Source organism: Populus alba, chromosome 6 (genome assembly GCF_005239225.2).
Source record: "Populus alba chromosome 6, ASM523922v2, whole genome shotgun sequence".
NCBI lineage: Eukaryota > Viridiplantae > Streptophyta > Magnoliopsida > Malpighiales > Salicaceae > Populus > Populus alba.
Window position 1 is genome coordinate 11,688,592 of NC_133289.1, and position 26,797 is coordinate 11,715,388.

Below are 26,797 nucleotides of genomic sequence, written 5' to 3' on the forward strand. Positions count from 1 at the left end.
ACATTTACCTCTAATAACTATAAAAGTTAAAACTTTAGATCTAACCATACAAACAAAATAAAAATTGATGAATCCCTAAGCTCAACATTTGGTTTGTCATGAATGGGATAATAAGCTCAACATTGGAAAAAAAATTGAAGGAAAAGTCAACGATCGCGAGTCTTTTTTCTCATATAATTTCGTGTATTATGGATCAACCATGATCCTAACAAGAAAAAAAAGGGCCAGAATTTAATTAGAGATAACGGCAACGTTGAACCTACAATGCTGTGCCGAGCCTACCTGTCAAGATTTGACAACTCCAGGACACCAATGTAGAGAGCAGCATAATATCTTGTCACGTTTCCATCAGAACTGATGAACTAGTATCTCTAATGCGTTCATATTTTTTATGTGGCCTCACATTTCTCTCTCTTTCTCTTTCTGTTTTTTTTTTTTTTTTTTTTTTGTTTTTTGTGTGCTATCTCTCTGTTTCATCATTTATTTTGGATGTGGAAGGAGTTGGTTTTTTATTTTTTATTTTTATTAATATATTAAGATAATATTTTTTTTATTTTTTAAAAATTAATTTTAAATTCAAATTTTAATAAAAAAAATCAAATTTTTTTTTTTGCTGTTGTTGGCTGGCTCGGTTTCACCCTCTCTTTTTTTTGGGCGTTTGAGAATACATTATATTTTTTTTATTTTAAAAATTAATTTTTATACCAACACATAAAAATAACTCAAAAATATAAAAAATATTAAAAATATATATATATATAAAAAGAAGTTAAACTGCCCTGCCTAACACACTCTTTCATCAAATTGCAGAGGCCGATGCAGGCATGATGGCCAAAACTTGCTAACCAAAAGGAGAAAGTACACAAGTAACATGCACAAACGCCAAATAGCAACCCCCGTAGTCAATCCCAAAGCCATGGCTATAAACAAGTGTTTGTACATAGTATTACCATGGGCCGAAAACCACAAATGCGTAGCCACCAGCAGAGCCAATGGATTCTCTTAAATTTGAAGCAGCTGTGCGCTGTCTGTCACCGGGGTCGCGTCGCAGCACAACTCTTTCTCTCTCAATAGAATCATATAAAAATATATATATTTATTTTTATACATCTAACTTTAACTTTAAAAATCATCTCATAATGTACGATCTTTTAACCTCTTCAAAACAAACACTAGACATGACTGTATGGAGATGTTATGACATCCATCCATCCATCCACCAGTCATAGCTTATTACTTCTTCGTTTCTTATGTCTAAAAAAATAAAAAAACAAATCAAGGGATTTGGATAAGCTTTGTAATAAATTAAGCAATGTTGTCGGTGATGGTGCCATGTCAGACTGTTGATGTCCTAACCAATGGCGATCCAGGCCTCGCTGTCCCCCACTCTCGTCATAGGTTGACACGTGGGGGCCACACATCATCCGATAATTAGCTCAGCCTTCCGTCCGGTTCCCTCAGGTTCGAATATTAATCCAATCAGAAATTACCACGTCACAAAGTGCAGGATCTCCAGTTTTGTTTTCGTATCTTCTACTCATCCAGAGGCTTGACCCCACCAACGTACCGTAATTGGCGTACCGTTTGTTACTTTCACCTAAATATATATTAAAATGATGAAAATTTAATCCAAACACAAGACATACCCAACTTAACCTGAATAAAATACATAGATATTTTCTTTGGATAGATACTTTAGTTGACATGTAACGAATAAAATACGAGCATGGTTAAATCTATTCAAAACTCACTTGAATTTAAATCAATATATATATATATAGAGAATTGTGTCTGTGTTAAGGGACCATTTGGAATTGCATTCCAAATGACATTTTTTAAAAAATAATTTTTTATATTTTTAGATTTTTTTAATATAAAAATTAATTTTTTTAAAAATTATTATTTTAATATATATATATATATTTAAAAAAAAAAAAATTAAAAAAAACAGTTACTGCCGCTCTTTCCGTGCCATATATTGACTTGATAAAAACCAACTACAAGGGAGCAAGCACCTATGAGTCAAAGGCAACAGAGTACCACAGAAAAACAAGTTATAATATTAGAGTATTAGGTACAAATCAAATTCAGCAAGTAATTAGAAAAAAGGGGTTTTATATTCTAAGGGACTAACTTTCAACGAACAACACTAAATAATGATACATTAAAAGGAGAGCAAGTTGATACGATAAAGAAAGAAATGGAGAGAAAAAAGAGAAGCGGTTTTGTGAAAGGGACAAAGAAACCACAGGAAGGTTAAGCAGTATTGACGGAGGGTAGTTTTCACGAATAGAGAGGGAGGCGCCACCAGTAGTCTAATTATTTTTATTTTTATTTTTGTCAAATTCATGCATCACATAAACCAAGAGCGAGCGAGGGAGGGAGGGTGGAAGGTGTAGGCAGGCAAGGCCATCTTCTCGTCTCTCATCTTGTATAAAAGGGTCTAATTCTTCCCTCTTTTCTCCATCCTCACTTGCCATTGCAAGCTCCTCCCCCTTGCTTTCTTGCTTGCGTTTTTTCTGTGTATTTTTATTGTCCAAGATTTGCGCCCCTTCGTCTCGTCGAAGGCTTTGTTGTTAATTACCTACCTATACCATCTCCTTCAAGTAGTTTCAGCTTATATATATATATTATATTATATATATATATATATCGTGGCATTAAGCTCAAGGTAAAGATCCTCAACTTTCTCGAGCAAAGTATTCTGCTCTTTTCTTCTGTGTATAAGATTGTAGTGAAATTTGTTCTAAAAAGATTTTTTTGGTTTAAAAATATATTAAAATAATAATTTTTTTTATTATATATTTTTTTTATTTTTTATATTAGAATATTAAAATCAGAAAAAAACACTAAAAAAATAATATAAATTTTTTAGAACTAATATATTTTTTAAAATATATGAAAATATTTTTTTTTATTATATATTTTTTATTTTTAATATTATTATATTAAAAACAGAAAAAATATTAAAAAAATAATGTAAATTTTTTAGAACTTTATATATTTTTGAAAAACACATCAAAAATATAAACTACGGTACTCTCTAACTATCCTAAATGTTTTGATCTTGGCAGGAAATCTTAGCTGCTTCTAGTTATAAGATGTTATTTGCAACGTACTTTTCAAGTGATGTTTTATTAAATTTTGATTTTTTTATTAATTTTAGATTGTTCTGATTGGCTACGGATGAAAATAACTTTTAAAATATAAAAAATATTATTTTAATATATTTTTTAAATAATTATGTTTTTAAAAAAACCATCACTGCCACCAGATATAAAACTGAATTATTTTCTACTTGTCATTTGGACCATACTATAGAACTTTACAATATATTTTTTTAATGTGAGATTCCCTGAAAGAAAATGCAACGGCAGGTAATTAACACTAACACCTAAAAGTCTTTGGTTGATTATCAACGCCAGTAAAGCATCATTATCGTCATCATACTATGTTGTACCCACCTACTGCCAGCAGCTTTACTAGTGTCCCTACATTATAATCCCACTTCCTAATTTCCATTTTTCACTCTATTTTTTTTTATATTTATTTTAATACCTTAATATTAAAAATAAAATTTAAAAAATAAAAAATATTCATTATTCATGATTACTGAAGTGTTTGGAATTTGTTTTAAAGATATATTAAAATAATTTTTTAATAATTTTTAAAAATTATTTTTTGTATTAGTATATTAAAATAATATAAAATCATAAAAAAATTAATTGAAAATAAAAAAATTTAAAAACACAAAATTACATAAAATATCTTTCATTTGGCTTTAGCCCACGGGCTCCCTGAGTGGCATCTGCTGCATTAATGGAGAGTGAAGTATTTATAATTTTCTCCATTTATTTACTAGTAGCATAAAACGGTTAATGCCGTACAGATTAAATCACTTTATTATTTGTTATTATTTTATCTTAAGAAAAAGGTGAAAGAAATTACAAGAATGCTTGGGAGGGTGATATATATTATTTTTTAAAATATTTTTAAAATAATATTAATATATTAAAATAATAAAAAAAAACATTAAAAGAATGTTAATTTGAAGTGTTTGTAAATAAATTTAAAAAGTTTTAAAAACATGATTGAACCCTCGGTGAACAGGGTGTTTCAGAATATTTTTATTCATAGGTTCTTTTTAAAAGTATAAAAAAACATTAAATTAATTTTTTATAGTTTTGATGTTTTATATAAAAAATAAAAAATATTATAATATATTTTAAAATAAAACATTATTTTAAAAAACACTCGGTAACTTTCAAATACACACAAAATCTTATGAACTGTGAAACTTCAAAGATTTACCTCCTTCCTTTTCTTCTCAAGCTCTTTTCTCTATAAATTTGAAGCAAAGGCTAGCCTTTGCATCATTCATTCCACTTCTTTCTCTCTTGCCTTTGTTGCGTTTGGTTAGTTTATTTTTCTTCCTTCTTCTGGTCTCACAGTGTTCCCAAGTGTTTTTTTTTCCTTTCCCTTCTTTCGATACAATCTTATAGTTTTATTACAAGAAAACATTGAATTACAGCTTGGTCTTTTCTTCAGCAAAAATGTCTAGGTTTGTTTTTAGAAGAACTTGTGCAGATCATGAGTCTGCATAATGCTGAACTAGTACTGTTCATCATGATCCGATGAAAATGCAGAATAATGTTGTAAGAACTAAAAGCTGTTGTACCATGACCTCCAAAAATGAAAAGAAACTTATAATCCTGTCATGGTGCTGACAAAACTCTGCTGTGTTTTCAACGTTCGATGTCAAGAATTCAAGTTTAAATTCCCTTGTTATGTCAGAACTATTAATTTATCGATATTTGACTGAATCAAGCTTTAAATATTCCACAAGGAGAATTTTCTCTCTTTACTTTTGATGATTGATGTGTTTTGCTTCTTGCCGAATAATTTTCTCTGCTTTCTTCTTGTTGCATGAGAGCTTTCTGCTATAATCAGCAAGGTTTTTAGGAATAACCCCTTATTTGTATTTTGCACCTCCAACTTTATTCCTACTAGCTACAAGTAATATGTTCTGCTTTCTTTTATTCCTTTTGTTATGGAAACCTATTGAATTCCTTAGTCACTGGTTGATTTTTATTTTTTATGTTAATTGTTTTCTAGCATTATTTAAGATATGTGATCGTAGTTCAACCATTCACTCTTAACCCAAGTATTAAATTTTTTTTCTTAGTATAGTGGGTGAGGTGAGAGGTAGGTTTGGAAATTTCTAGTCTTCTAGAATAATGTGGTTTTTCCTCAGTTGTTCTTGACTTTATTCTTGTTGATCACCAGCTATTATAATCCTTACAAATAGTTGAGAGTTCTTGCTGATTTTTTATTCTTGTATCTGTTATTACTACCTAGTACTAAAAACTTGATTTCTGTTTTTCTTAAGGAGCTATGGCTGCACTTACTCGTGTCCAAAGCATTCGTGAACGTTTGGATGAGACCCTCAAGACTCATCGCAACGAGATTGTTGCCTTACTGACCAGGTAACCATGCTTTCTTTTTTGGTTTTGATTTATGGAGTGGTGTAAAGAGGGTCATGCTTACATTTTTGGTGCTAGCTTGTTAAGGATATAGATTTATTACAGCATATTTTGGACAATTTGTGTTCCAGGATTGAAGGCAAGGGAAAAGGAATTCTTCAACACCACCAGATTATTGCTGAGTTTGAAGCAATCCCTGAAGAGATCAGGAAGATATTGGCGGGTGGTGCTTTTTCTGAAGTTCTCAGATCCACACAGGTGACTCCCTTGATCACACATGCATTTTTTTTTCCTGTTATATCCTAAGTTTTGGGAATTTTCTGTAACTGTTTTTTTTTTTATATTATTTTTTTTATTCTGTTGTTTTAGGAAGCAATTGTTTTGCCTCCATGGGTTGCCCTTGCTGTGCGCCCAAGGCCTGGTGTCTGGGAGTACGTCAGAGTGAATGTCCAAGCACTTGTTGTTGAGGAGTTGCGTGTTGCTGAGTATCTTCATTTCAAGGAGGAACTTGTTGATGGAGGGTAAGTCAGAGTATTGATTTGACGCTAGCTTTTAATTGATTTCTCTCAATTTCTTGTTCTGTACGTGCATGCTTTGATTTTGACATTGTTAGTCGATCTGATAATGCAGCTCCAATGGCAACTTCGTGCTTGAATTGGACTTTGAACCATTCAGTGCATCTTTCCCTCGCCCAACTCTTTCAAAGTACATTGGTAACGGTGTTGAGTTCCTCAACCGCCACCTTTCAGCTAAGTTGTTCCATGACAAGGAAAGCCTGCACCCCCTGCTTGCATTTCTCAAGGTGCACTGTCACAAGGGGAAGGTATGCTTGATACAGTATCCAAGTTCCAGCTTTTAAAGTAACTCCCTAGGATAACTTGCATAGATGAAAACTTAAACTCCAAGATCTTGATTTGCTTGGATCAAACTTCAGGATATAAGCAACTGATGGCTTTACTAGGATCTTGTAATGTCTGATAATCATGTCTAGAATCTGTAATTTAAGCAAGGATAGCTTACTGCGGAATTAGATCCTGTAAAACCTGATAACATTTTGTATATTCTTGTGCAGAACATGATGCTGAATGACAGAATTCAGAACCTAGACTCTCTGCAATATGTTCTGAGAAAGGCCGAGGAGTATCTGTCTTCTCTGAAACCTGAGACTCCGTACTCTCAATTCGAACACAAGTTCCAGGAGATCGGGTTAGAGAGAGGATGGGGCAACACTGCTGAGCGTGTTCTTCAGATGATTCAACTTCTTTTGGATCTTCTTGAGGCACCAGATCCCTGCACTCTTGAATCTTTCCTTGGCCGAATTCCTATGGTCTTCAATGTTGTGATCATGTCCCCTCATGGATACTTCGCCCAAGACAATGTTTTGGGGTATCCTGATACCGGAGGCCAGGTTAATTCACAAGCCTAGTCTAATCTTTCGCTTCATGCATACTCTAATAAAACTTACCTGATCTGGCTTGCATATTACTTTCTACTAGGTTGTTTACATTTTGGATCAAGTTCGTGCCTTGGAGAATGAAATGCTTCTGCGTATCAAGCAGCAAGGACTTGATATCATCCCCCGAATTCTCATTGTAAGTTTAATTTCCAAGCTTTACGAAGTATTTTAACAGTTTTTCCTTTGTATAAAATGTTATTACATTCTTTGGTGCTTAATCTGTCTTTTTTTTTCCCGTGTTTGCAGATTACTCGACTGCTCCCTGATGCAGTAGGAACCACTTGTGGACAACGTCTGGAGAAAGTCTATGGATCGGAGCATTGTGATATTCTTCGAGTTCCCTTCAGAGATGAAAAGGGAATGGTCCGGAAATGGATCTCTCGCTTTGAAGTTTGGCCATACCTAGAAACTTACACTGAGGTATTATTTCTTTATTGTTTCCCCGAAGTAATCCTTGTTCTCAAAGTCTCACTACATTTATCTTCATGTGCTAAGATAATATCTTGTTTTTTTTTCAGGATGTTGCTGCTGAAATTGCTAAGGAGTTGCAGGGAAAGCCTGATCTGATCATTGGAAATTACAGTGATGGAAACGTTGTTGCCTCCTTGCTAGCACACAAATTAGGTGTTACAGAGGTTTGCCCTGATCTTTTCTTGTTTTTGCAGCGTTTTTTCTTCATCCTGCAGCATAACAAATTAACAATTCTCTTTGTTTTTGCTATGTTTTCTGCAGTGCACTATTGCACATGCTCTAGAAAAAACAAAGTACCCAGATTCAGATATTTACTGGAAGAAGTTTGATGAAAAGTACCACTTTTCATGCCAGTTTACAGCTGATCTTTTTGCCATGAACCATACAGATTTCATCATCACCAGCACATTCCAAGAGATTGCTGGAAGGTGACATGATGTCTCCCCTGATTATTATTATCGTGAATGATTCTTCGATTGCATCTAACATGTACTGTTCCACTATTTCAGCAAGGATACTGTTGGACAGTACGAGAGCCACACAGCTTTCACTCTCCCTGGCCTCTACAGAGTTGTTCATGGTATCGATGTATTTGATCCCAAATTCAACATTGTATCCCCTGGTGCTGACGAGAGCATATACTTCCCTTACACTGAGGAGAAACTTAGGCTGACTTCTTTCCATGAAGAAATTGAAGAACTTCTTTACAGCCCCGTTGAGAACGACGAGCACTTGTAAGTCTCAATCTCTTTCACTTTCCACATAAATTACTATGTAGTTCTTGGAAAAGTTCCTGGATAAAGAAGAGATGCAATAACTCATCACTTATTTTTATCGTTCAACAGATGTGTGCTAAAAGACCGCAACAAGCCAATTCTATTCACCATGGCGAGGCTGGACAGAGTTAAGAATTTAACTGGTCTTGTAGAATGGTATGGAAAGAATACCAAGCTGCGCGAGTTAGCTAATCTTGTTGTAGTTGGTGGTGATAGAAGAAAGGAGTCTAAAGATATAGAAGAGCAAGCTGAGATGAAGAAAATGTACAATCATATAGAGAAATACAACTTGAATGGCCAGTTCAGATGGATTTCTTCTCAGATGAACCGTGTGAGGAATGGAGAGCTCTACCGTTACATTTGTGATACCAAGGGAGCTTTCGTGCAGCCTGCTTTGTATGAGGCTTTTGGATTGACTGTTGTTGAGGCCATGACATGTGGTTTGCCAACCTTTGCTACTTGCAATGGCGGTCCTGCTGAGATCATTGTGCATGGAAAATCCGGATTCCATATTGATCCTTACCATGGAGTACAGGCTGCTGAACTCCTTGTTGACTTCTTTGAGAAGTGCAAGGCTGATCCCACTTACTGGGACAAAATCTCCCAGGGAGGCCTGCAGCGAATCCAAGAGAAGTAAGCTCACCACCACCTTCACTCTGCAACTCTGTTTCCAAGCTGTTATAATTAAGTTTGCTAAATTGTCTTTCATTACTTGCTTTTTCAGGTATACCTGGAAAATTTACTCTCAAAGGCTCCTGACTCTCACCGGAGTTTATGGCTTCTGGAAGCACGTTTCCAACCTTGATCACCGTGAGAGCCGTCGCTATCTGGAAATGTTCTATGCACTCAAATATCGCAAACTGGTAAGATTTATTCTCCAATCTCCAGGGTGTGCAAGCATTTATGATTTACCATTCACTCTTGCAGAGGTTTATTTGTTGATGATACTGATGAATATTCTTTCATTACCTTCCAGGCTGATTCTGTTCCTTTGACTATCGAGTAAATGGAACTGGAGAAATCAAGGAAACATGGGTTGGTTTGAGTCGGGTTCCGGGTCTTTAGTCGGGTTCCGGGTCCAGAATAATGGTCATTTCACGATAGTGATTGGACAAGAAAGGCTTTGATCTTCTTTTTGTTTTTTTGTTTTTCCTTTCTGTGTGCATCTTTTTTGTTTTCCCTTTTCTTTTCATCTTGCAGCCTCTTGAATTTCAGTAAAAGATTGTGTCTTTTGAGTTCATCATCCCTTATCTGATCTCTATCCATTTCTTGCAAATTCTCTTTTCCAACATCAATTCCTGTATTTCTCCTCAGTACTCGAGATTGGAAGTTGATGGCTATTCTTCATCATTATATAAAGACAAATCTGCACTGTTCTTTACAAATCCTCCAAGGCTCAAAGGCCAAGATCTCTAAGGAAGGCCAAGGGCTCAAAGGAATGACTAGGACCTATTAATTGGCTAAATTTAATTATTTTTTAAAAATAAAAAATATTATTTTAATTTATTTTCAAATAAAAGATACTTTAAAAAATAACTAATTATTATTATATTTTTAAATACATTTTTAAATATTATTTTTTAAAAATAATATTATCATATTTTCAATAAGTTGGGTGCTATAAATGAGAAATGCCTTTCACTCAGTAAGTTGGGTGCTATAAATAGAAAATGCGTTTCTTATTGTCTTTATCATATTTTCAATAAGTTGGGTGCTATAAATAGAAAATGCCTTTCACTCAGTAAGTTGGGTGCTATAAATAGAAAATGCGTTTCTTGTTGTCTCAAGATATAACTGTATTGTCAAAAACAATTTAAAAAAGAAGACGAGGGAATTCTTTTCAGCTGTTTTCTGCTGAGAATATTTAAATCTAAAATCTATTTGCCATTTTCTTTTTCTTTGAAATAATCACCAAAGACATTCTTTCCAATAGATGGAAACCAATTTCAGCAAGTGCTGAAGCCTGAGACTGTTAAGCAACAACAGATCATGAACCAAAAAATTATCATGTATAAATAATGATTTCAAAAATGTTTGCAAGGATGACGGTAACAAACCCATCTACCTGTTTATTGATGACGCCCTCAGGGTAGAAGTCAAAACTTTTATATACAAGCTACTTGGAAAAATGCATTGCTTTTTACCTTTTGAGATTTACAAGCTGTACGCCGTATACAGCAATGCCTCCTGCCTTTTGTGTTCTCTTTTTCATGGGCAGTATCTTGCTACTAGGTTTAGTGGTATTTATTTATAAACAACATGGGAACCGAGCCTTTTTTGCTCTTCCGCATGCTGGCTAGCATGTCTCCGTTTCCTTTCTCCACCACCACCTTTTTATATTCTTTCAAACAATCTCATCATTCTGGAACGCAAATCACAAATGTGGGGGCATTACCCATAATCCGCTCTTGATTAACAAATTTCGCTATTCATCCCTGCGTGGCCCTTCCCAAGCTCTTCTCTTCTAGAGGTTGCCATGGATAGAGAAATATGGCCATCAATAAAGAGAATGCAAGACCAATTGCCCCACTGAAAGGTTGTAGTGGATGAGTCCCAGTTACCCAAACAGGATAGTTAGGCTTATAGGTCAAAAGGCCTCCTGTTTGTAAAACAAAACTCGAAGCCATTATCCCCGTCCTCAACCCGATTGGAATGGACAGGCTGCCTTTGCTTCTTTGCCGAAATCCTGCGAGAGCCAAGGAAAAAAGCCAAAGCCCTGGCATTGCCCAGACAGACCTGAAAAAACAAAATTGGAGAAAGATTCTCACGTGGCTGGCAATGACCATCTGACTTTGAGATTTAAATTCCTATATCTGTAGAAATTTTTATTTTAAGAAAATTGTGTCTACAATATCAAAAATTGATGATCATGCAAGAAGGAACTTTTTCAAAGGAACATCTTCCTTTCAATAACAATTCTTGTCGCGAGTACTGGCTAACATCGTTGGTAAAGTCACTTGATGCAATACAACGGTGACTTGGGATCAAATATTGCCTTCCAACAAGGATGGGAGGGATTAGAGAAGATACAAATAAGGAGTGTGAAAATGATTGCTTTTCACTTAGAAATATATATTTTTTAAAAAAAATTATTTCTAAAATTCAGCATCAAAACGATATGGAAAATACTATAAAAATTTTTTTTTTGGAAGAAAAATAAACAATTTTTGAATTTTTTTAAAAATACTTTTGAAATACAAAAATAAACAGGTCTCATTGTGTAGTATGCTTGAGGTGCGTCTTAGGGAACCAATCATTCACCATAAAATAACAGGATGAAAAAAGCTAGGGTGGGAGAGCTAGAAGAGAAGAATATGGCGATTATATCCCAGACGGAAAAGGAGCTGATATTCTCTAAATGGTAATAAATAATATACCTCTGGAAAAGAGAGAATGCCAGTCCTGAAATAATAATTGCTTGATGATAGCCAACATCTGCTGCAATTTCTTCAGGCAACCATGACCTGAAAAGTAATTCTTCAACCAGCACAATGCCTGTTGCTGTTATAATTCCTCGACCAGCTAGCATAATCATTTGCACATACATTTTGAGCCATGTCATGGCATCTAAGGAAGATGAAGGAATGCTTGAAGGCCAAGAGAAACTCACACAACCCAGTAAAGCATTTAGGGACTGTATTGATACAACAAGCAGGACTCCTCCAATCAAGCCCCACAAATATTTTTGGATCTGCAAGCAATAGCCAAAACATTATGAGATCACTTTTTTCTAATTTAAATGGTTCCAAAAGAATATTAATCTGTTTTCATCTGTTTCCAGGACCTCAACTTCGCCAGAATTCTAAAGGAAAGGGATATGATACCAAAACACTTCCATCACGGAACTGGGGATGCACAGATTAGTCATTGATGAATAGTGAAACTGATGAAGAGCATGTATCAGAAAAGCGCACGATACAGAAAGGACAACATGGTAGTGGATTTTGTAAAAAGAAGCAATAATTAACAGCAACTTGAAAGGAGAAGAAATAAAAACGAAAGGGTAAAATGAGCTGAAATCTTTCTTGATGAGTTGTCCATTGTGCAATCAGGAGACAACAAACTTGTAAATACTTTTTTTAGCACAATTGGGAAAGACAGCTAAAAGTTTATCCCTGGCATAAAAACCTAGAGCTTACAAGGCACACAGTTAATTTACAACCATACCTTAGGCAATGCAGTTAAATCTAACCCGTACTGCTCTAGTGGATCTTCATATCCCCGTATTCTTCTGCCCCATAACGTAACAAGTATCATAATAGCAGCATAGAGGCCAACAATGCAAACAAACTCAGCAAATCTGGAGGGGTTGCTTGTTGTCCAGCTCAGTACAAGAGTGGGAAGCAATGGAACAATGACCGGTGACCATAGAACAAGCACCATGCCAGCAAACCCAAGAATCCTTAACAAAGAAACCATGAGGAGAAAAGATTCAGTAAAAACAATCTTGCTCACTAACATGATTAGCAACACAAAATACATTCATTAAACTTGTCAACTAATTTAATATGCTAACCAAGCAATCTGTTAAAACAAAAAATATTCAACATGTTACCAATTCATCAACTATTTTATCTAACCAGTGAAAAAAAACAAAACATTGATAATAAAACTATAAATTTTTTCAAAGACTTCCTCCTCGAGCATAAACAATTAGGAAAGGCTTTATACGCTCCATGGGAAAATCCCAGTGAACCAAAACCATTGAGCAAAACTTTCAACCTAAAACTCTAACCACTCTACTAAACAAGCATAACTCAGAATATTTATGAAATTTCTACCTTAAAGGGAATTAACCCCTTCTATCAAACCTAACACAAGTCCGAAGATTACTTTGCAAAATCATATAAACTCCTCGCCAAAGATTTTTTAATACATACGTTCAATTTGCCAGAGATTTTAATAAAGTCGGCAATAACAACATTCACCTCTTATGTTCAATTATTAAATTAACATCATGTTATTTCAACACAAATTCCTAAAGGGAAAGGTCGAAGGAAAAAAAGGACAAACAGCAGACAAGGATGTTTAGAAAACTAGCTCACCTCTGGTACAAGGGGCGTTCAGCTATATGCAGAAACAGAATCAGTTTGTCTGTCAGACTCATAGCACCCCGTATACCACCCCAAAGCAAAGCAATTTTACCAACTAGCTTCAACATGCCACCCTTTTGTCCCAAGTCAGCTAACATTGCAACCAGCCTATTGACATTGAAACATCATATGAACTTCAGGAATATAGATACACCGGTATGTAAGTTCACCGGACTAATATGTAGAGGATATAATTATAATACCTTTCTTGATCTACTCCACCATCTTCCTTCGTAGGAACCACCGGACCAGCAACAGACATGGCCTTCTCAGCAAGGCTCGTTACTATGTTCGGGTTTTTTTCAGACTCTGCTACCTCCAGCTTTTCAGCTGGCTCCAGAAGATTTCCTCTTTCCTTCAAGAGTTTAGATGAACTTTCCCCACCTTCCTTGGAATTGCTTGGATCCTTAGCAGTTAAATGTAACAATAGGCATCAAGAAATTTGCAAATATCCAAAAGAAAACAGAGAAGGGAAAAAAAAGAGAGAAACACAGTTGATATAAACAATGACAGGTAGTTCCTGGATGCTCCTTAACATGCAACCAACGATACTATTTAGGTTTTGAGCTTAGGTGCAGCTTCCAAGGTGGAATTACTATCTGCTATCACTCTTTGTATATTTTTTTGACATCTACTGTCCTGGTACTCTATTGGGTGCTTTTATTATATTCAAAATTTTAATATTAATCTCAAAATTGAAGATGTTACAATTACAAACACTCAGTTATTTGGGCACACACCATAAATACCCTGAACCCTAGAAAGAAAGCTGCATATAGAAGGAATATAATAGCGTCTAGAAAACAAAAGTGCTGTATCTCTCTGTCTCTCTGTTTCCACATTCTCAGAAAGAGGACAGCAATTTAAACTTCTAGGTGCTTGAAAAAGAAAACAGGAAAATTTCAAACAGGAGCATGCCATTTAGATCAACAAAGATATATATTCGAAGAACAGAGATATTGAGAGTCAGTGTTTTGACCAGTCTTCATTTCATAAAAATAAGATGTTAAAGATATAAATTCAAAGAGCTATTTGAAAATTATACAAGGAATCTCAAATAGATTAACTGTTACCTGCTGCTGAACTAGTAAAGCAGACGCTCCCAAGGCAGCTGTAACAGCACCAACCATCACTCTATCATTGTTTATAGTTTTCAATTTTGCTTCTTCTCCTTCTCTATTTATTGAACTGTTGAAACTTGTTCCATGACCAGTTTTGATTGTAAGCTCATGATCCATCTCCTTTATGCAGACCTTGTCTTGACTTCTCTGCCCATGATTTTGGGTTTGACCTGAGGATTTTATGTCATTCTCGTTCCTTGTAGCCACATTAAAATATTTTCTCAAAGCAGCTAAGCTAGACCCTATAATGACACCAACTGGCAGTAATCTTCGCAGATAATTTGTTCTAAGAACAGAAGATGAAATGGCCTTGACAATATGCTCTCCATGAACAGTACCAACTTTTTCTTCAGCACCTTCAATTCTATGATATTTACCTTTCAAGCACCAAGTATGATCCTTGTTACGTCCAATGGCCAGAGACACAGCATCTGCAACTAGCTCAAGATCTCTAGCAAAATAGGACTTCATTTCTTTCTTGCTAGCTGCACCTAGTTTGCGATCAACTTCAATCCTCAAAGCATCCAAAACAACAATTTTCACAAACTCCATTAACTCATCTAATATACCATCATCATTTTCAGTAAAATTTTCCACTGTGCTATATTCTTCAACAGGTTCCTGTTGCTTTTCAGTATCTAATACTACATATGATGGTTCGATATAACTTTCTCCGTCATTCTCTTTTCCAGAGGAGTGGACCTGAACCTTTATGCCAGGATCATTACTGGTGGTAACACCTCCTATAGAGTCTCCAGTGATTCCTGGCTGCTCTAGGAGCTTCCATTTACCTTCTTCTGGAAAATAGTCAAGCAACAGAGCAGTGGTTGTATCTAGATCAAGTGGCTTGCTATTTGGAATCTTTGAAAGAAGATATCTGTGGAAATATTTGTTCTGTACAAAGTCTCCACTTGGATTTGCAGTTACGTACAATGGAATGCTATTTACATGTCCATCATAGCCAGCCAAATGCTTGCCACTAACTAATTGATCCTTCTTTTGTTCTTCCTTAATTTCATAGTTGCTCGCAATATCTCCCTGCGAACCCCTAGTACCATTCCCACTAAACAAAATGGGATCCTCAGTGAGTTCCTCCTCTACCAATCCACTACTCGCAACATTCTGTTGGTTGCCACCACTTTCATGGAGCTTATGCACAGGAGGATGCTGTAATGTGTCTGACTGCTTGCCCGAATGATTAGCGTTTTCCAGTTTCTTAGGCTTGGAATCAACTAACTCACCCTCAACCTCATTTTTATTCTTGATTTTGTTTTCATGGTCTGTTTCCTCTTCCAACTGAGAAATCATGCTTTCTAGCACACCAAAAACACTGTTAACAGCCACTTGAGTAGAATCATCCATCCCTGTTAAGGCATCTAATGCTTGAGTAACGCTGAAAGTAGGGGGATTAGAATCAGATGTGGGAGGCTTATTTTGGTCATGAGCAGGTTGCATGGTTTTGTTTTCCCTCTTCTGATCACCATTTCCAACCTTTTCAATTGCTTCGGAGTCAGTAGCAGATACTGCAGGTGGAAGAGGTTCTTCTGTCATATTGGCTGAAACTATCCTATTTTGATCAGCTGATGAATCTGCAGTTTTCTCTTCATTTTTCTGATCATCATTTCCATCCCTTTCAATTTGAGAGTCAGTAGCAGATACTTCAGGTGGAAGAGGTTCTTCTGTCATTTTGGCTGAAACTATCCCATTTTGATCAGATGATGAATCTGCAGTTTTCTCTTCATTTTTCTGAGTGCTATTCTCCCTTTTTGCTTCTACTTGAGACGATCCACCACCCTGTTCAACTTTGGATTCATCAACAATTGCTTCTTCCGTGCTACCAGCCTTCTCAGAACGGCTGGTGATGTTAGGGTTACTGCTGGTTTCCAATCCCTTCTCACTACTGTCAGAGTGAGATGCAGCTTTTTCTTTGATAAAATCATCACTCTCATTCTTATGTCCCGACTCATTTGGTTCCTTCCTGTCAGAACCAGATGGATCTCCTTGTTGACTGCTCATTACCTGAGACTGACTTGTTTCAATAGATTTTTGTATGTTCTTCGAAGAGTGAAGCTCCTGTTCAGGTGCAGCGCCAGACTTCTCTGTCCCAGGATGATTGTTAACAGATCCATCTGTCAAATCCTCAGCCCTTTCCATATGATCTGGAGAATGTGGATCTTTAGATGTGACTTCTGCACTTGATACTTCTCTGACTTTTTCCTGTATCTTTGTTTTAGGAACATTAGGAACCTCACCAATGCTCAGTAGTCCATTAATATTTAAGTTACTGTGTTGAGCTTGCAGAATTCCAGATACAGAAGTTGTAAGCTTTCCAACAACCTCTTCTGGCACAGCATCTTGCAAAGCTTTAATAAGTGTCTCTCCCTGACCCACAGCAGTCAAAACCTGGACAAGCACCAGATCAATGTTATAAAATACCCTAGTTATGTGCAGTAAAATATTTAAATCAAGGGAATAAATTGTAGGATTCTGTGCCTGAAAAAACAGCATGCACAATTTAACATAAATAGGAGTCATTAAGGACATCTGCTGAAGAGGAAAGGGTAAAAGCACTGCCAACTATTATGAAGATAAAAGTATACACAATCAACTAGCTTATATGATATATTAGAGGGCAGGCCCATGTCTGTATGAAATGCGAACGAACTCCAATAACATAATAAATATTCTGCCTGCTTTTTTTCTTCTTTCCACCTTTTTTTTCATAATGAGAGTTAGAAGCTGTGGTTTTCTTATAAAATAGGCATGTCCATGGGAAGCCATCTCACAATAAATATTGTCATACAAAAGGAAAGCAATTTAACAGATGATTTTCATTTTCATCTCTCCACTAAGATAATACTTTCAAAAATGTTGAGAAGATATTGGAATTTCTAGCGAGAATGAAAAAAGAAGCAAACAAAATTTTAGATTATTTTAAAAGGAACTTCTGATCCAATATACACCTAACATTATAAAGAGTACAAGTAAAACAGAATTCAGTTTCCACAGTCCACACAATGATAAAAGAGGTGAAATTCCAGAATTATGCATCTTTCTATACTTGTTTCAGATACACACATCTCCTTGAAATGGTAACTGGCATGCTTAAATCTCGGAAAAATTAGCAAGAATTGCAATTCTGAGCATTACCTGTTTCTTTTTTTCTTTGGTCAGAGTATCAGGCATCATCTCATCAAGCATATTCATAACCACCTGAGCTGTTGGCAGCACTTGACCTCTTTCAATATCTACAGAATCTGCAGAATCCTGTTCTATCAATTCAGCATCAACAGATCTTCTCTGCTGCACTGCATCATTTTCCACTCCTTGCAGTTCTTCATCGAGTTTTAAATCTCTTTGGGAATCTTTTCTGGATCTTGATTGGATATCTTGAAGCATCTTGTTTATAGGTTCTATGGTGTACCCACTAGAGTCAGTTGGAGAAAGACTTAAGAGATTATTAAGTTCAACTTGTTTATCTCTGCTTTCCACACGAGTTAGGCCTTTTGAGGGGTTGATGTTAATGTCTACATCTTTCAGAAGTGGATGACGACCCTTCAAAAGTCCAAGCTCCACAGCTATAAGCCACTACATTTGACATGAATACTGGTAATAATTAGCTTGCAAGAAGCACAATTAAATTCCATCAAATCATTCAATCAAAATAAAAAGAAAAATGATTTTGGCATAGGTTGATTAACAATACCCATCATAGACATCACAGGTTAAAGAGTATCAGTTCAAGTTCTAGCATGAATACTGCCACCAAGAATGCAAGAAACTGGTACAGTACTCACTACTCATTACAAACAAAAGGAGCTGATGAAATATACAGTACACCCTAACCATCTGAATCGCCAAAACAAAAAAAAGGTTTTAGAAGAACATCGACATAAGTTCCAATTGGTTAATCATAAGGAGTTAATTCTAACAATGTAAAGTTGACAGATCAACTTGATGGCTACAATCTACAAAATTAGGCTAATATATGAGAGGGTTTCAAACTCTACAAATGAATCTTCTGTTTTGAAGAAGAGTGAAGATAATAAATCACCTCAATTGTAAGATTCTGGCACCATGATACAGCAGCTCTGCCACTTTCTACAGCACTAGATGGCACACAAGAACATAAAAGGAGGCTTGTAAATGGATTTTCAGCAATCAAACTGCGTGGAATGGAGAACGGTGGCACTGTCCCATCATCACTCTGATATTTTGACAGAATTGTTGCTGGTTAGACTTTTAATGAGAAACATGCAAAGGAATTTCAAAGAAGCATGATATTTAAGTACAAAATATGCACCTGGATAAAAAGAACTGGAATCTTGACATTCCCAACCATGCCTCGTGTGCTAGATTTTGAATAGAAGTCTTCTATTTCCTCAAAGCCATAAGATACCATAGATATTGCTTTTTCAAAATCACGAACAGATTTTGACACTAAAGCATTTTCCACATCAAACCCCTTTGCTCTTCCTTGAAAAATTTCCTACAAAATTCTTTACAATTTAAGTCTACGTATCATCACAAGGATAGACCTAAATACTAAACTGTTCATCTGTTCAAGCATTTCATATCATGCATAGCATTTCTCTTAAGTTACAAATTTTCTATTCTTACAGATGAAGGATGCAATCCATTTGCATTCTTCAAAACAATAAATATAAAATTAAAAAATAATAATAATAATTCAGAGAAATCATCAACCTTGTTAGATTGCAGAATATCTATCAGTCCACCAGTGAGCTTCTGATCCAATGCCACGTCATAAGGAGAGCACCTCGTGGCCTCCTCTAAGTCAAAAGGATTGTTAATGCACGTGGCGGCAGTGAGAGGAGTGCACTCCCCAACTTCAGCCAAATATTTTGTCAACATATTCGCACCATATCCCCATCCAACACCCATTAGTGTCGTCCATGGCCTTGCCTTGCTGATGAACTGTATAGCTGTGGAGATATCATCGCTGTCAGCAGCTGTAAATAACCTACATAAATGAAGTAGTTAAGAAGCCCTGTTTTCAGCTTCTTTTCACAACAAAAATTCAAAAGAAACCAGAAACACATAACTTTCTTATCTACGAATCTCATAGTAAATCCTTTCTATTCCATTACCATCACGCATTTCCCCATAAGATCACATCAATCATCCAAATATCAGTGCTAATCACACACGGTCCAGCTATAACTAACAATTCATGTTCCTCAATGTTCATTTACTTCTAAAGATGTTATTATCAAGCAAAAATAAACAACAATTAGCACTAAATGCTTCACACTATCAACATAGAAAAAAGAAAATACCTTGCCGTAGTAATTGGTGAAGCAGCACATCCTCTAGGATTCATAACGACAGGGAAAAAGCCGCGCTTAAGAGCATCAACGACAAAAAACCTAACATTGTCTTCCGAACTGCCTTTGGCAGTGCCAGGAACAAGTAACAAAGTAGTATCCAATCCATGTTCTTCTTCCAACTCCAAATCCGCCGGCCAATCAAGCGAAATAACACCACCATCCTCCGTATTAACACACACTCTTTGAAACTCCAATTTCAATCCCTCACTACTCTCTCTCCCCACCCCAATTTTCCCGCTATTTAACCTAACAAAATGCCTGTCCTCTTTAACTAACTTATCGTTCACGTTTTCTATAAACTCGCTCCCTTCGAACGATATTGAAGGGCAGCGTAAAATTACAAAACGGTTAAACGGCGTCGGGCTAGAAAAAAGAATCCACTCGCCAATGTTTGAGGATTTTGAAAATTTGTTTGATTGAGAGAGATAGAGAGTTAAGCCTGAAGCGAGGCCTAAAGCAGGAGCCAAGATATCGAGAGTGTTTGGTGACGGTAATTGTGATAGAAGGTTCTTGAAAGGTTCTAGGAAGTTGCTGCTGCTGCTGCTACATGGTTTAAGACGGCGTCGTTTGTAAGAACGGAATTGGTAGGGGTTTTTGGGGGAGAAAAAGGGGTGTGGATTTAGGGGCTGTGGTTTAAGCTGGTGGAGATTGGTGTTCATTAAGGAGGGAGGAGAAGTTCTCAATTTTGGATAAGGAAAGAGGTGGTAGAAAGTGCAGGAAGGATCAGGAGGAGGAAGATGAGCTTTTCGTTTTTGTATTCGTATTTGAAATGAAGTGAAAGGTGACTGAATATGAGGCTATTTGCATTTTTTTATATTAAAAAACACTTTTCTAACTATATAAAAAGGAATTAATTTAAAAAAAAGAAATTATTTTTTTACAAAATTATTTTTCAATATATATATATATAATGGTTTGTGTTTTTATTGGGATTGGAGATGGAACAAAATTTCAGACTGCCAATTAATAATTAAATCCCGCGGCTATATTTGATAATTTTTTTTTTTATTGGGATTGGAGATAGAACAAATTTTCAGACTGCCAATTAATAATTAAATCCCGCGGCTAGATTTGATCAGTTTTTTTTATAGTTATTGTACCTTCAAATGTTATTTGGGCCTGACGGGGCAGCCCACATTGAGCCAAATGTTATTTGGGCCTGAAGGGGCAGCCCACATTGAGCCTATAACATTTGTGCCTGCTCCATGTCGGTGTTGCATGACCAAAAAGGAGTTTTGATTAGCGTAGTTTGATTTCTGGATGAGTTTCAAAATCTATTTTATTAAGAAAAAAAAGGGGGCATTTGATGTGAGTTTTGAACAATGATGATGTTTAAACTTTGAAATTAAGAGTTGATTATGTGATTATTCTACTTGTCTATTCAATTCAAGTTGATTAAGAAGAGAACAAATGCAACTTAGTGATAAATCCAAATTTAATGAGGCTAAAATCCTCTTAAAAGATTCAAAAAACCTTAATGAGCTTATATTACCACGCTTGAACATAACATGCTACTAAGAGGGATGAGCCCAAGGTGCATGGGTTCATGCGTGGTAGCTTGAACCCATGTTGGGCGTATTACCCAGCACGCTATGGACTTGGGCTACAATGCTCGAGTCCAACATGCCTTGGTCCATTGGACTTATTTTTCACCTTTAATGGACTAAAGCAACTTGCCCGAGCCCAACACTTTCTTAGAAAGTTTTCTAAAACCCCACATGGGTCTTTAATATTTTATATTGATCAACTACATATTATTTTGAATAGAATACAAGTTAAAATATTATAAGGATAAAACGATTCTTCGGTCCTTTCTCTACATAAAAAGACAAGATTTATGAGCTATAAATACCATATGAATCTTTTAAGCTTCAAGTTTACAATCTCTTCATTCTTAATATTTTCAGCATTTATATTTTCAAAGTCTATTTTTCTTTAAGCACCTGAAAGTCTTAATATCCATTAAAAAGGACCTTTTGCATATAACGGCTACCAATACCGACCACCTAGGATTTTCATATCTAGCCACTAGACACTTTGGCTAGAAAGAATAATTCTAATTGCTTGAACTAAAAGATTAATAGATTATCCAACACATAAACCTTTTTTCTAAGCTATTTGAATATTTTTGGAACATCATCACTTAATCATTGTTTATTGAAGCCATGGTGCATCAGGGAATTGGGATTGGAAAGGATGATGGACATGCTAGAATAGGGACATGATATGTTGAGAATTAGAGGAATTGGATGTTAAAAGATAAGGAGTCTAATCAACCATAAATACACTTTTCCTTTAAGCAATCTCCAGGGTCTCAACTAAATTAAAATTAAAACAAAAAAAATGATAAAAGAAATAAGGAATACATTATATACACTCTCACAATTTATCGTGAATTTGCATAAAAAAATATTATTTTGCCTTTTATAATTAAAATCATATAACGGTTTTCTAATGTTTTATTTGCACAATATAATATCTGAAGTACCTTTAAAAATTAAATTTTCTTAACTATTTGGCCAAGGGAATTTTTGGTTTTGGTTTTTTTTATTTTTTTTTTTTTTATAATCTTAGTGTAATGTGGTTACTAAGGTACTATTAAAAGCAAAAAATCTATAGCTTAGGTCAATGGGCTTTTTGGTCCTTTTGTTATGGTTTTTTCATTAATATCATCTGAGGTTAGGGCTCGCTTAAGTCTTTTGATAAACTACAAAAAAGAGAAAAGTTAATGGTGCATGCAGCGTACGAGCAAGACTGTAGAAGACGCTTTCACCTTTTTAGCGGCGCATGAGACATTTCTTGGCGGCAAAAAAAGGATGATGGTGCACATAGAGGCGCCCATATGAGTCTCCGAAACACCATGAGAAAAAATGTGCCAGCCTATCCAAAATTAAAAGTTGTCCTCCAATTCCTTCTTATTTCAATCATGGCCCTCATTCTTTCGATTGCTCTTTATTTGTTATGAATCTTTTTTCTTCTTCAATTTTATCCCATAGCATTGTGTCCTATATGGTACTTATATCAAATTTGGTTTTTATTTGTTTGATTGTTATTTTATTTTTTAATTTTATTATTTATCATTTAATTTAATTTAATTTTTATGTTAGATGTGACCTTAATTTTTTTTACGTGGTTTTTTTTTCTTTAAATTATAATTATAATTATTTTTATTTTAATTTCACCATTCAATATTTGATTTGTTTGGAATTGAGTTTTGTAAAGTTTTTTCAGTGCGGTAATCCTGATCTCATGACCTGGGTTACAAGTATAAAATTTTAACCTGGATCGATATTCGTCTTTTTTATGTCTTTTTTTTCATTGATTTTGTTCTTAAATTTCATCATTCAATATTGATTTTAATGAAGATTAAACATCTTTATTTTTTTTGTTTTACTTTTTATGATGATAGCTCGGCCTCACGGTCCCTGTCACACATTTGCCATGCTAGCTTGGATTGGCTCCGGGCTTTTACATCTTTCTTTTTTGTTTTTATATCAAATTTGTTACTCTTTCTAGTATTTTTATTTTTTTTAAATTTATTTTTCTTTTTTATTTCCACCTTTCAATATTAGATTGTTGAGGATTACTATTTTTGATGCGGTCATCCATGTCTCATGACCCGGGTCACGAGAATGAGATGTTAGCCCAAATTAACATCAATCTTCTTTTTTAATCTTGCTTTACACCTATCTTTTTTCTTAATTTCAGCCTTCGACTTTGAGTCTATTAAATATTGAGTTTTTTATTTTTATTTTTCATCTATATGCTTTATATGAAGATGTCTTGGCCTCATGATCTAGGTCATAAGTTTTCCATGCTAACTTGAATTGGGTGGAGGTTTTTTTTTTTTTTTTTTCATTTTTTAATTTATTTTATCCTTTTCTTTTAGCATTAAGGTCTATATCTCAAGTCACATAATTATATTTTGCTTTAAAACATGGTTGTAACACTTTAAAATTGTTTTTTAGGTTATGAAAGAAATCAAATTGGCCCCTGTGAAGCACGAGCCACCTATTTAGTAGATACAACTAGATAACTAGCTTGCACTACCCAATAAGTCGAATAAAAAAAATTTAATACAAAAAAATGTTATGCTGTGAAAAATTATTTGATAATGTCATTAAACCAGACTTTAGGGTTAATATTGAAATTTCTTGACATGACTTCTTGTTTAGCTCAGGCTTCAAATTAGAATGTCTATAAGTTGCCTCGATGTGACATAGTTGACTTAGCGGGTTAAAAAATAACCTGAATAAACGATAGTGTTTGGCTTTTAAAAGAAATTCTAGATGACATCTTTTTTGTAACATTGAGAATGAGACATATTGGATTGACTTGAATCAACTTACGACTCGAGTCAGGGACTCCACTAGGTTTAATAAATTTTGTTTCTATAAAAATATTTTTATTTAATCATATGAAAAAAAAATAGATACTAAAAAATTAAGCACCAACCCAATGCCAAGATGTTTGTTTGAGATTGTGATAACCTTATAGAAATCAAGCCAAAACAAATTATGAAGCCCAATGATTAACGTAGTTTTTAGTTTTAATTGAGAAATGAAAAGATGTTATTTATGATTTATAAAATAAATTAAGAAATATATAAAATACTAAATAAGAAGAGTTGTCAATACTAATTAATTATTAAAGCAGAAAGCTAATCTTACTTGTAGAAATAAGGAAAAAAGCTTTCAATTTTTCAATAATTAGAGTAATTTTTAAATCGACTTTGCATTTTATTTTAAATATTTTCATTCATTTTATCTTACCAGATAATTGTTGCTGCAAATAAAAAATGCTTATATATATAAACTTCATATTGTTACCCATTGTTTACCCCACAAAAAAATCAAGAAAAGAAAAAAAATAGAAATAGAAAATTCAAAATACAAGAGTATATACAAGAAAAAGCTTAGAAAATTGTCCAAATTGGTGGTGAAGGACTAAAATGACAAGTGTAAAAGTTGGAGGATCAAAATATATAAAACTGATAAAATTGGCAACCCAATTCTGATTAACAAAGGGGTCTATTGGTGAAAATATTTTTATTTTGGTAAAAATAAATAAAAATTTATATAGGTAAGGACTCAATGAGAATTTTGAAAGGCTTAATTAATTTTATTGAGGACTTAATTGTAATAAAAAAATGATTTTTGAAGTTAATTTAGGCTTTAATTGGAAGAAATTAAAGTTTGGGGGTCAAATTATAATTTTAAAGAGTAAATTTGCTCAAATCAAGGTTTTAATTGCATAAATATTGAGGTTTGATGATCAATTAAGGATTTGATTTAAGAAATCCAAAACTAAGGACCAAACTGAATGAAAGGGTTGAAATTGATCAAATCAGGGGTGAAATGAAAAAAATGGAAGGTTGTTGATCAATTAAGGGTCAAAATACATAATTTTATAATCAAGGATTAAAATGAAACAAGCGATAAACTTTGAGGTTGATGATTGAGTTTGGTAGAGGTGAAATTGCATGAGATTTAAGGTTTAGGAGGCAATTACAAGTGCACTTAAAAGTAATTAGAAGAACAAGGACAAAAGTAAAATTTATCAAATCCCAAATTATAAACCCTAATTTCTAGGTTTTAACTTAGACGATGCGTTGTTTGATTATTGCTTAGCTTCTTCTTAGCAGTTTTGGCTTATCAAGTAGGCACCTTCAAGCGAATGAATGTGACACCTCGGACTACTTCTAGGGATGTAACAACTACCATTCAACTAAGAAACACCCCCTCTACGAAGATCAATTATTCCTAACAAACATTTAGATTCCATTTTCTTCAACAAACTCAACAACATTTTGTTCTCGATCAGTCATCACTATATTTTTAGAATCTCAGCTGATCGAGTTGGCGCCTTCAAACAAATGAATATGAAATTACATACCTTTAAATTAAGTAAGAATAGATCCAATAGAAAGGTATGTTTCCCCTCTATGAAATTCAGGTGGTCTCTAATGACATTTATATCAAGCTACTCAGAAGAAGCCTCAAAATTGGTCATCTAAGTCAGCTTTGACTGAAATACTTAATTTGGAAAACCTCTAATTTTTTTCATGTATTCACACTTAAAATTATTATTTTTTAATTTTATCTTTTGATATTGGATTGGTTAGGAACTAGACCCCATTTGTTTTTTAGTGGAGGTGATCTCGGTCTCATGACTCGGGTTACAAGCTTAAAATGTTAACTCGAGTTGACATTAGACTTTTTTTAGATTATATTTTCACAATGATTTTTCTTTTTAGTTTCATGCTTTAACATTGAATTTGTTGGAAATTGAGATTTGTGGTCTTCTTCGCTTTCTCTTCTATAGGATTATCCCAATCTCATAACCTTGATAGTGATTTTGGCATGTTAACTCAGGAAGGCTCAAATATTGTTTTTGGATTTTTTTTTAAGAACAATTTTTTTTTCCGGTTTTGTACTTCGACATTACATTGATGTGAAAATTGAGCTTTATAAATTTTCCTATTTTTCCTTCTATCAAATTATTATGTTATTATGATCCAGCTCTTGGGTTTGACAAACTTGTCTGGGTTGTTTTCTTAATCTTTTTTGTTAATTGATTTTTTTTTTTTTATTTCATCCTTCTATATTTGGATTGTTAGGAATGGATATCGTATTTTTCTTATTTGCTTTTTTTGGGTTTATCCTAGTCTTATGACTTAGGTTGCATATTTGACATGCTAACTCGGGTTGATTTAAGTCATTTTATTTTATTTTATTTTATCTTTCAGTATTGGGTTATATAGGAATTGATCTTTGTAATTCCTTTTCTTTTGAAAAATGTTCTTTTCATTTTAGTCATTATAATTCATGTTTTTTTTTTTAAATGATCCATTTACACTATTTTTGTTTCTTTTAATAATATAATTAAAAATGAAACTACTCTATTAGATCCGTCTATGACCTTAATCACAGATTATTCTCATTTCTTTTAAACATGCTAATAGTGCTTGAACAAAATTTCTGCGTGACACGGGCCACCCAAGACTAAACTCAACATGCCACCTACAAAGGATTGGGACAGACAAC

At 34.4% G+C, this 26,797-nt stretch overlaps 2 protein-coding genes across 5 annotated transcripts; one reads left to right on the forward strand and one right to left on the reverse strand.

Moving 5' to 3' along the window:
- The first annotated feature begins 2,462 nt into the window (after nt 1–2,462).
- On the forward strand, nt 2,463–9,429 carry LOC118048507 (sucrose synthase). Of its 3 annotated transcripts, none has more exons than XM_035058215.2 (14): nt 2,463–2,671; nt 5,390–5,486; nt 5,615–5,741; nt 5,853–6,004; nt 6,114–6,306; nt 6,556–6,891; nt 6,980–7,075; nt 7,186–7,359; nt 7,458–7,574; nt 7,672–7,838; nt 7,920–8,144; nt 8,256–8,819; nt 8,911–9,049; nt 9,163–9,429. In XM_035058215.2, exons 2-14 carry the CDS (start codon nt 5,395–5,397, stop codon nt 9,190–9,192), a joined length of 2,412 nt encoding a protein of 803 aa, XP_034914106.1. In that variant the 5' UTR covers nt 2,463–2,671; nt 5,390–5,394; the 3' UTR covers nt 9,193–9,429. The 3 variants fall into 3 exon arrangements, with proteins under 3 accessions (XP_034914106.1, XP_034914105.1, XP_034914104.1); XM_035058214.2 differs by lacking the exon at nt 2,463–2,671 and adding an exon at nt 4,368–4,415; XM_035058213.2 differs by lacking the exon at nt 2,463–2,671 and adding an exon at nt 4,912–4,954.
- Nucleotides 9,430–10,581: 1,152 nt separating this feature from the next.
- On the reverse strand, nt 10,582–20,545 carry LOC118048111 (uncharacterized). Of its 2 annotated transcripts, none has more exons than XM_035057659.2 (11): nt 19,701–20,545; nt 19,108–19,384; nt 18,704–18,889; nt 18,455–18,607; nt 17,551–17,988; nt 14,353–16,803; nt 13,483–13,685; nt 13,232–13,387; nt 12,354–12,588; nt 11,564–11,877; nt 10,582–10,922 (listed from the first exon to the last, which is right to left on the reverse strand). In XM_035057659.2, exons 1-11 carry the CDS (start codon nt 20,408–20,410, stop codon nt 10,616–10,618), a joined length of 5,430 nt encoding a protein of 1,809 aa, XP_034913550.1. In that variant the 5' UTR covers nt 20,411–20,545; the 3' UTR covers nt 10,582–10,615. The 2 variants fall into 2 exon arrangements, with proteins under 2 accessions (XP_034913550.1, XP_034913552.1); XM_035057661.2 differs by having other exon boundaries at nt 19,108–19,346; nt 19,701–19,842.
- Between the last annotated feature and the right edge of the window lie 6,252 nt (nt 20,546–26,797).